We start from the raw sequence: 11,350 nt of genomic DNA on the forward strand, positions 1-11,350 counted from the left end.
GATCTCACTTTTGTAGTTTGAATCACTTTGAATAAGTCTGTTATAAGACAAGGCTCCTATGTTTCATCAAGGAGTATCAGATGTGAAACAGCATGAAGGTATTTAAGAAGCCAACTCAGAGTTCCTTCTACACAAGCATTCATGTTTTGAGCAGTCCAGGCAAACAACGCACGGTACAACAAAGCTTAAACTTGTTCTTCTTCATAATAATTTTAAAAACAATACTAGCTGCCTATTTAATTTTAAAACAGCAAAAAATATCCACCCCCCTTTCCATTTCTTATAAGGAGTCTTGAAGTTTAAATCTCCTCAATGTGATAGATATGCTTGCTTTGATCTGCTTAGCTCTTGGAAGTCCAGGGACTCCAGGCCCTGTGCTGCCTGGGATCCCTAGGGACAGTTCTGTCTGCCATTAGGGAATTTTTCCCCCTGTAACATTTCGCGAACCCCAATTTGGGAACCACTGATCTAGGAGAAGCATTACAGCTTCTTGGTAACTCTTGCACTTACAAACCTGCCATGTTAAGGCTTCAGACAGCTGCAGGGATTTCAGGTCCAAGTGTAGAATGCTACCTTTTGAAAACGAGTAGGCTAGGAATATGCTATGCATTAATAGCTTAAGAATAAACCTTTCTACCTGGAAACTATTCTTGCTAAGAGTAGACTTGTGGGTCATAGTAGATTTGGAATACCCCATGCATCCAAGTCTTTGGCCAGTTTAATTACAATAAGGTACCGTTCAATGAAGGATTGGAGTCACAGCAGCCATGCAATCAAACAGTCTGAGGCCTGGTCTACACTAGGAGGTTATGTTGAATTTAGCAGCGTTAATTCGAATTAATCCTGCACCCGTCCACACAACGAAGCTATTTATTTCGACATAGAGGTCTCTTTAAATCGATTTCTGTACTCCTCCCCGACGAGGGGAGTAGCGCTAAATTCAACATGGCCATGTCGAATTAGGGTTAGTGTGGATGGTATTCGACGCTAATAGCTCCGGGAGCTATCCCACAGTGCACCACTCTGTTGACGCTCTGGACAGCAGTCCGAGCTCGGATGCTCTGAGCAGCCACACAGGAAAAGCCCCGGGGAAATTTGAATTCCTTTTCCTGTCTGGCCAGTTTGAATCTCATTTCCTGTTTGGATATCATGGCGAGCTCAGCAGCACTGGCAACGATGCAGAGCTCTCCAGCAGAGGTGACCATGCAATCGCAGAATAGAAAGAGGGCCCCAGCATGGACTGATCGGGAAGTCTTGGATCTGATCGCTGTGTGAGGTGATGAGTCCGTGCTTTCGGAGCTGCGATCGAAAAGACAGAATGCGAAGATCTACGAGAAGATCTCAAAAGCCATGACGGAGAGAGGATACAGCTGGGATGCAACGCAGTGCCGCGCGAAAATCAAGGAGCTGAGACAAGCGTAACAGAAGACCAAAGAGTCAAACGGACGCTCCGGATCCCAGCCCTAGACATGCCGTTTCTACAAGGCACTGCATTCCATTCTAGGTGTGGCCGCTACCACTACCCCACCACTGTCCGTGGACTCTGACGATGGGGTATTGTCGACGGCCGCTTCCTCGGAGCTGTTTGCCTCGTCCTCCTCATCTCCTTCCTCATCTTCCCCGTCCGCAATTGACAGCGCTTTCAACGCTGATTTCCCCGACAGCCAGGATCTCTTCATCACCCTCATGGAGATCCCCTACCAACCCTCCCAAGGCGGTAACCCGGACCGTGAATCAGGAGAAACATCAGTAGGTAAGTGTTTTAAACATTTATTTTGAATAGAATAGGCATGGTATGTTAGCCATGGGTTTTTAATGATTAGTTTGCCCTAGGCGCTTAACTTTTTAGTCCTTGCCAGTGCAGCTACTGGAAAAGTCTGTTAACATGTCTGGGGATAGAGTAGAAATCCTCCAGGGACATCTCCACGAAGCTCTCCTGGAGGTAATGTGAAAGCCTTTGCATCAGGTTCCTGGGGAGAGCGGCCTTATTGCCTCCTCCTTTTCCGTGCCAGGCTAGCAGCAGGTACTCCGGTATCATTGCCTGGCAAAGCATGGCGGTATACGGCCCTGGTGTTTGCTGGCATTCATGCAGCATGCGGTCTTTCTCTGTCTCTGTAATCCTCATCAGAGTGATATCACTCATGGTGACCTGCTTTGAATTAGGGGAATTTTAGTATGGGGACTGATTGTCTGTTCCTTTAAATAACTGTAACGTGCGGTTTACATCCACGCGGAGGGGGCGGGGAAGCGAACTGTTCATGCTGAGTGGTTCGCTGGCAGCGTGCAGGGATCTTTCCTGGGGACAGCTGCGACGGGAGTGGGACAGGGGCAGAGTTCATGCTGGCTGGATCGCCGGCAGTGTGCAGGGATCTTTCCCGGGGACAGCTGCGACGGGAGTGGGACAGGGGCAGAGTTCATGCTGGCTGGATCGCCGGCAGTGTGCAGGGATCTTTCCCGAGCCCAGCCACGTGGTGGGGGTGGGGAGGCAAACCGTTCCTGCTGAGCAGTTCGCCGGCAGCAGGCAGGTATCTTTCCTGGGGACAGCCACGACAGGGGTGGGACAGGGGCAGAGTGCATTGCTTGGAACGTGAAAGGAGGGCACTGCTGTAAATTAAGCTTTAAGCAGCCAAAAGTCTATAACTTACCATGGCCGCCTGCTAGCAGAATTCCGTTGTCCGGCCCTGCTTGTGTGATCTGTACAGCAAGACCCCAGGCACTCAATGTGAAGACAGAAAATGACCTTGTACTGAGTGCACGGTCTTGTTCACAGAGAGAGACTATATTCATTGTTTGCAAAAATGTATCGTTTTGAGGAATTCAATCCCTTTTTCCCATCCCACAGCTGAGTGTGTCTCCCGAGCTACCCCAGCATCCTCCTCCCTGAGGCTGGCGCAGATCAGGTGGCGAAAGAAAAGGACACAGGAGGAGATGTTCCCAAGCTGAGGTGGCACAGCAGACTCAGTGGAGGGAGAGCATGTTGCAATACCAGCGATCACACAGCAAATGGGAGGACAGGAAGACCAGTAGGTGACTCAAATGCTGCTTGGACTAATGAGGGAGCAAACGGACATGCTCCGGCGCCTTGTAGATGTTCTGCAAGACTGGAGGCAGGAGGACAGAGCCCTGCTGCATTCTATCTCTAACTGCCCTCCCACACCACGAAGTCCCATCCCCCCTCACCCAAAGTCCCAAGAAGGAGGGGCAGCAGGGGCTGTGAAACAGTCACTCCACCCCTGCAGCCTGCTCAAATAGCAGAAGGCTCTCATTTCCAAAGATTTGATACATCCTTTCTTTCCCTCCAAGTGCACCTCACCCCAGCCCCCGTCCCACTTTCATCCCCTAGGAGCAGGAGCCTGTTATTCCTCAAGTTTAGAAGCGTCCTTTCCATCACTACACCCGCTCTCCCTCCCCCCCCCCAGTCTGCGTCCCAGTTTCAACCCTTTACTGCAAAATCCTTACTAAAGAAAACAGTGTTAATAACAAAGTTTCATTTATTTTATTTTTAAAGGTGTGTTGGAAGGTGGGGAAGGGGGTTGGTAACTGGAGAGGATAGTCAACATTAACTGGGTAAAGAAATGGGGGGCAGGTTCAGCTTCTGTTTAAAAAAACATACTCGTCAGAGTTTACTCTGGTCACTCTGGAACCTAGCTTTCAAATCTTCCCGGCTGCACAGCGCGTCCCACTGGGCTCTTCTAATCGTACAGGTGTCTGGTTGGGTGTAAGCAGCAGCCACGCGATTTGCCTCAACCTCCCACCCCGCCATAAACATCTCCCCCTTGCTCTCAGAGATTGTGGAGCACACAGCAAGCTGCAATACCAATGGGGATATTGGTTTCGCTGAGATCAGAGCGAGTCAGTAAGCTTCTCCAGCTCTCCTTCAGACATCCAAAAGCACACTCCACCACCATTCTGCACTTTCTCAGCCAGTAGTTGAGTTCTTTTTCACTGTATAGGGCTTCATGAGCCAGGGCATTAGCGGGTAGGCTGGGTCACCAAGGATCACTATAGGCATCTCCACATCCCCAACAGTTATTTTGTGGCCCGGGAAGTAAATACCTTCCTAGAGCCCTCTAAACAGACCAGAGTTCCTGAAAACACGAGCGTCATGAACCTTGCCCTGCCATCCGATGTTGCTGTTGGTAAAACGTCCCCTATGGTCCACCAGTGCTTGCAGCACCATTGAAAAGTAGCCCTTTCGGTTAATGTACTGGCTGGCCTGGTGGTCCGGTGCCAGGATAGGGAGGTGAGTTCCATCTATAGCCCCACTGCAGTTTGGGAATCCCATTGCAGCACAGCCATCTATGATCACCTGCACATTTCCCAGGGTCACCACCTTTGAGAGCAGTAGCTCAATGACTGCATTGGCTACTTGCATCACAGCAACCCCCATGGTAGATTTGCCCACGCCAAATTGATTCATGACTGACTGGTAGCTGTCTGGCATTGCAAACTTCCAGAGGGTTATGGCCACTTGCTTCTGGACAGTCAGGGCTGCTCGCATCCAGGTGTCCTTGCACTTCAGGGCAGGGGACAGCAACTCAAAGTTCCAGGAAAGTTCCCTTACGCATCCGAAAGTTTCGCAGCCACTGTGATTCATTCCAGACCTGCAGCACTATGCGATCCCACCAGTCCGTGCTTGTTTCCTGGGCCCAGAATCGCCATTCCACAGCATCAACATGACCCATTGCCACCATGAAGTCCACAGCGTGGGGTCCCGTGCTTTGTGAGAGGTCTGTGCCCCTCAGACTTAATGTCCTCAACGTGCTGCCGTAGCCTCCTCACCCGATTTCTCAGCATCTGCCTCTGAAAAAGGTGGATGATAAGGCACGAGGTGTTGACAACAGCCATAACTGCAGCGATGATCACAGCAGGCTCCATGCTTGTGGTGCTGTGGCGTCCGCGCTGTCAATCACCAGAAAAGTGTGCAAATTGATTGCCCGCCGGCACTTTCACAGAGGGAGGGTTGAATGACGAATTATTCCAAACCACCCTCGACACATTTTTTGCCCCAGCAGGCATTGGGGGCTCGACCCAGAATTCCAATGGGCAGCAGGGACTGCAGGAACTGTGGGATAGCTACCCACAGTGCACCGCTTCCAATGTCGACGCTTGCCCTGTTAGTGTGGACTCACAAAGTCAAATTACTGTCCTTAGTGTGGATACACACGTTCAACTTTAATATCCGTTCCACAAATTCGCTTTAAGTAAAATCGAACTACTCTCATAATGTAGACATACCCTGAGTTTTCTCTCAACAGCTGTCAGTTTCAAGCATAATGCTGTAGATAGGCGGGTTAAGGATTTAAAAATCTTTCAGGGCTAGTTAAGAGGGGAGATAGTAGCTGAGGTCACTGCATCCTGTGAGGGGGAGGAATAGGTTCCTACTCTCTTGAGGATTCAGTCTTCAGAAAGAAGTGCAGGGACTGTTACTACAGTTAACAGCCAGAATGGACTATTGATCTTACTGTCTGTATAATACTAGGTAAAAGTCTAGGGCCTGTATTTCCTACATCAAGCCCATTGTGGTTGACCTAAAGCTTACTTTCTAGAAAGACATCCAATCTTGATTGAAAGTCTTCATGCAATGGAGACCCCACCACGTGTTGTTCCAATGTTTTAATTACCTACATAGCTTCAGATCTAGCCTGATTTGAGCCATTTAGCCTTTGTAGAGCCTTGCAGGAGACCTGAGTTTGGGAGGTGGGGTGAGTCCCTGCTCATGCCAACAAAGCACAAGGCCCTTTGCCGAGCATCTCCCTGGCACAAGCGAAGCTCCCTATGTGTGTGTCCACCATAGAAAGGTACCATGTGCAACATGTTACCTTATTAGCCACACTGCTACTGAGTGTTAGTCCCTCTCAACTGAGACTAAAGCAGTTATTTAAACTGGAAGATGTACAGCTCAATGGTACTAAACAGTTAGAGGAAGTTGTGATTAGATTCTTTGGCTGCCGGAAGGAGATGAGGGATGGGCCAGGACTCCTCCTATATCCTTTGATACTGTAAGGGATGAAGCTTTCCAGAAGGGGAAGATGTGGATCATGCAGGCAATTCTCAAAGTAGTTTGACCAGAATATTTACATATTTTATTAAATCTTTACAATCAGCAATTATAATCCAGTACACAATTATATACAAGGATTATATACATTTTAGCCCAGACTTTTACATCACAGTACACAGTTGCTCTTAGAAATATTGTATACGCTTATCACCAGACAGTAAAACCCAACAGTAGTATTACAGCACCTGTTATTAGATATTTCATAAGTTACATCATAAGAAAATATACGGATGTAAATCGGGCTGGTAAAAAATCCTATAAAATCTGAACATACAATATTTCATTCACAGAATGTTTTTTCTATGTTCTGACTGAAGCCTTTGCATAAGGTGTCCTGTTAACATTTACTATCTCGACACACACTGTTTCACTGACTAAAGATAAGCCTTCAGCTAAAACCATGGTGGGAGGAGGAGGAGAAACAATGTTCATCTTATTTTAAAACTTCATTCTGAAACAATAAGTGTAAATAGAGAATATTCCTTTAACATCAAAGGAGATATTAAATTGGTTCTTTGAATTACATGAGGGAATAAGATGTACTAGTTCTAAATCAGAATCCTAAACTCTTCAGTGTTCTAGTTAACCAAATAGCACAATCATACATGATATTGACTTACAGTGATGCAAGAACAATATTCTCTAAACACAATGAAAGTTTTTAAAAATTTGCAAAGTACGCCCTACTCCCCTCTCCAAAATTATCTTCTGTTCAATCACATATTCCTTTTGCTTTTTAAAATGGCATTAACATGTTACAGAAAATTTTATTGTATTTTTAGAGTGATACGAAGAGGTTAAAACTAAAAGTCTATTTCCATCTTTATTAGGAAAGACACAGTGAAAAAACCTGAATAAAATTGTCCCCTAATTTATCCTTTTCTTTCCCAAAAGGTCAACTTTACCTGATTCAGTTCTGTAAACCATGGATCTATGGCGGTCATAATTTAACTTCACCTTTTTAAGTGACTATCTCAAAAAAGGGGACAACATTTATCTGAGGTAGACCACCACTCTCGAGATGCTTCAAAAATGATATCAAGGGATTCTCTTAACAATCCCTCACTTCAAAGGATGGAATGTGCCTGTGTCAGAACTGTCGTGCCGGTGTTTACACTTAATGTAAGGTTAGTCAGTCATAAAAGATTACCTTGTGGTGACAGGGAGAATTAGAGCATCAACGTCTAATAATGTTTCTAAAGACAAATTTTAGAGTTAAAAACTAAATCACTTTCTGCAGGAAGGAACTGAAAACTTGAGCTGTCATATTAAAATTTAATTTGACAAACCTTTTGCTAATGTAATGACCAGAGAACCACTTTACCTACAATCCTTAAAAATACCTAAATGGAGCGACTAGAGAATATAAACACAGAACCTGTGCAGCTTTTATTAGTGGCACTACATTCTGACGTTTGGAAATATTTAACTCCTTTTTAGAGTTAGGATTTCTGAACTACACCACCCTATGGGACAATTGGCCACTTGCAGCCACATCACTTTTTACCCAGAAAAACACGCACTGAAGTCAATGGATTCTGTGGCCATACCAGGCATGCCTCAATTGCATGAGCTGGGCACCCAAGTTACAAAGGACACTTCAAAGATTTTGAGGAATAATCCCATCCTTTAAAATCAATCCCTCAGTCTAAAATGACAAAGTATTAAGCTTCAGCACTGTACCAACACATTAAGCCCAAACCTCCATAGTTATTTGTGCAAAGAAATTAAAACTAAGTTTTAAAAGGACACTTATTCACTAGTTCCCTACTGCTTCACTATCTCAAAGTTAACTACACCTCTATTCAGTTAAATTGTCATTCAATTTCTGTATAGTATTATGATTGACTAAACATGCTCTCAAAGGTACTTGTGCATTTTGATACTCTTGAGAGCAAGTGTCACTGTTAGATTACATGTATACAACATTTGTCTGGGACTTGAAACCATATATGAATATACATAAGTACAATACAGTATGGCTGAACTGATTGACATTTGCATATTCGGCACATTTTAATCTCACCAGTAAAATGAAAGGTGCACTTCAGACAGGGATACATCTGTTTGCCAGTATAAAGATTATATATAAATATAAAAACTTTCAGTTTTAGTCTGGTGCATGATATAGGCAGTGTTAAGTCTCTCTCTGAAAAGGAAAAAACAGATTAAATACTGAATTGAGCCATAATTAACTAAAACCCGTGTCTATATATCAACTTAAACTAGAATTTTGGCAGTTTTAATTTGGACTCAGTTAAGCTAACTGCTTCTTGTTTGCTTAATCAGATTTGTGGTTTAATTGGAGGATGCGTCCGAAAACATGATTAGGAACCATGCTTACTTGTATTTAAAAAACAACAACAAAAAACAGAAGTATCATATCAATTATTCTTTGACTTCACACCACTAAATTTTGAATTATGGACCCAACAGCTAAAGGTAAACAGTTGTGCTTCACTATTGATACTAGCCTTCTTGCCCAAGTGTTGACAGATATTTCTTGTAGAGAAAACAGAAATTGTCATTGAAATTCTCATCTATTATCAGAGAACAATAATAATGCTAAATTGTGTGTCTTAAGGTAGTTTTAAGCTTGATAACTTTAAGCATGGAAGGCCAAAAAGGAAAAATTGTATTAAAATGTGTTTTGCCCAATTTACCTTAATTCAAGTAACAATCTTCATAATCACTGTGAACCTTTATGTACTAGTCCTCTAATTAGCAAAGCTTTCTTAATTTTCCTAAAAGAGCTTCCTAGTAGAACATGTTACCTTTGGTTTATACAGCCTCTCTAGTTGAAATAAGAGCAGAAGAGGAAAAATCCAAGTCATCTTGGTCATTCTTCAAAACAACAGATGGAAGGAGTGATAAGCAACACTGCTATCTTATTAGGATATAAATGTCAGGACAAATTGAGCTGTTTCTAGCTGTGTCTTAAAGACATTACAGCTGGAAATGTCTCACAATTTCACCTATTTCTCTCCATAAAGGCCTTTATCAGTGAAACTGCACCTTCAATTAGAATAGCCTCTGACTATTGCCTTCAAGTGCCATAACCAGCCAACAAGTGGTGCATTAATCCCATTACATTCAACTTCAACCTTTCCAGAGGCCAAGGCAATCTGCTCTCCGGATGCCTGGAATGCAGAAATCTGATTAATTCCCTGAATGAAACCTCCTGTATTACAGCACCATGCAACAGAGCCATACAAACAGTTCAATTGCACATTCCCATTTCAAAACAGGAAAAATTAAAACTATATAAATTATAACATGTGCTGGGTTTCTATTATATTATCCAGGCGAAACCTGGTTGCTCATCACAATACTGAACAATTTCTAATTCTTAGATATTAGGGCCTTACTTTTACCCAACAAATTCACCATTTTGTTTATCCACAAATAAGTTATTAGAAGTCATAGTTCATCCTTTTCCATCATTTCAAATGCTTCTATATCTTCATTCCAATCTGCTAATATGGATTCCATAGGCTGGACTTTATTATCCCAATTAACATTGGAGCTGGAATCTGTCTCAGTCTGAGATTGTTCCTGAGGCTGGTTATCTAATTCTGTACTTTCTGTCTCTTGAACATTAGCCTCATGGATTTCTGTGATACAGGACTCCTGGTTTGAAATGGAAATGCTATCACTGTCTGCATCAACAGGGGATAATGAATCAAGATGAGTAACATCAGAACTTCCTTCTCCCTCAGGCTCTTGACTGGCCAAGCTGAGGTCCTGAGATGCTGAAGTCTCTTCTGGTCTCTGCTTATGTGAATCATTTTCAGAGGACTTCTGGTCCAGGTTTTCCATTTCCAGATCTTTATTTAAAAAAAAAAAAGAAAAAGAAGAATTTTGTAAGTACTTTCAAAAGGCAACAGAAATACACTGGAAAATGAACACTTACATTTTATTTTCAATTGTCTCCCTTGATCTTATTCCAGACCTCATGAAGGTTCAGATTTTTATTAGTATGGAGAATCTTAGTCCTTTTTGAGCGGTGTATATTAAGCCTTTTGCAAATACTGTTCTTTAATTATGAAGTTAATTTATCATTTGCTCATAAGTTTAGTCAATTCAGGGTACTAGCATCTGTAGTGGTTCTTCATGCTTAGCTACCAATGCTCTTATGTCACTGCTGTCTGCTTCGTAATCATGAGTGTACACTCCAGCCCACCATAGCTCTTGAATTATGAGACTGGAGTTTAGTGCAGCCCAAAGATCCATGGAAGGTAGTGGGTACAGCCACAAGGTCTTCATTTGATAAACTCGCAAAGCTATGATCTATTCTTTTAAATTTAAATTCAGACATACTAGTACATAAAACTGCACCCTACCTTGGCTCCCCATTTTGTTAATGTTAGAAGGTTCTTCTGGTTCAATTACGTAAATGTTCAAAACTAAAGAAAACTGACACTGCTAAATAAAGGAAACTGTTTTCAAGAATTCTAGGTAGTCCAACTGTATATAACTTGATTATTAATATAAGATACTTACTGCTATCAATAATGTAGTTTGGAATCATTTTACCTTTAAATATTGTTGCTGAAATTCCAATGGTAGCACAAGGAGGGGAAAAAGCACATATGCATTAAAAATCCATAACACATAATATCCTCTTGTGTTTGGTGGAAGCGAAAGGTTGGTTTTATTTATACTGCAGTTGCCCCAGAAAGGATTTAATAGCAAAAAACTACTTTGAACAGCTCACCCGCTGGTATAAATAGGTGGACATCAAGATTCCATGTGAGGAATCCAGAAGTGCTGTAACTTGGGTTTCAGCTTTGGAAATACAATGGGGGAAAATGAATGTGCTAATGTTAGTTTACTAGAGAAGTTAAAGTTCATATGATGCTCCCCAAATAGCCTGTTTGAAAAAGCAGTATTACCAGAATTTAAATTCTATCTGGGGGAAAAAGAAGAACAGGAGTACTTGTGGCACCTTAGAGACTAACAAATTTATTAGAGCATAAGCTTTCGTGGACTACAGCCCACTTCTTCGGATGCATATAGAATGGAACATATATTGAGGAGATATATATACACACATACAGAGAGCATAAACAGGTGGGAGTTGTCTTACCAACTCTGAGAGGCCAATTAATTAAGAGAAAAAAAAAACTTTTGAAGTGATAATCAAGCTAGCCCAGTACAGACAGTTAAGAAGTGTGAGAATACTTACAAGGGGAGATAGAATCAATGTTTGTAATGGCTCAGCCATTCCCAGTCCTTATTCAAACCGGAGTTGATTGTGTCTAGTTTGCATATCAATTCTAGCTC

General features: G+C 42.8%; 2 protein-coding genes across 5 annotated transcripts in view; one reads left to right on the forward strand and one right to left on the reverse strand.

The window, feature by feature from the left end:
* C8H1orf21 (chromosome 8 C1orf21 homolog) overlaps nt 1-11,350 on the forward strand; it is a 258,076-nt gene that overhangs the window by 233,443 nt on the left and 13,283 nt on the right. The gene's annotated exons all lie outside the window — the stretch shown is intronic.
* The window catches only part of EDEM3 (ER degradation enhancing alpha-mannosidase like protein 3), a 50,551-nt gene continuing 46,838 nt past the window's right edge, over nt 7,638-11,350 (reverse strand). For 2 of the 3 annotated variants that reach the window (XM_034779347.1, XM_034779348.1), the window contains one exon: nt 7,638-9,891. In XM_034779347.1, coding sequence (XP_034635238.1) covers nt 9,485-9,891 — 407 coding nt within the window. In that variant the 3' untranslated portion in view covers nt 7,638-9,484. Of the gene's footprint in view, nt 9,892-10,567; nt 10,616-11,350 lie in introns of all 3 variants that reach the window. The other variant, XM_034779349.1, reaches the window with a different exon arrangement.

This window comes from Trachemys scripta, chromosome 8 (genome assembly GCF_013100865.1).
Source record: "Trachemys scripta elegans isolate TJP31775 chromosome 8, CAS_Tse_1.0, whole genome shotgun sequence".
Lineage (NCBI taxonomy): Eukaryota > Metazoa > Chordata > Testudines > Emydidae > Trachemys > Trachemys scripta.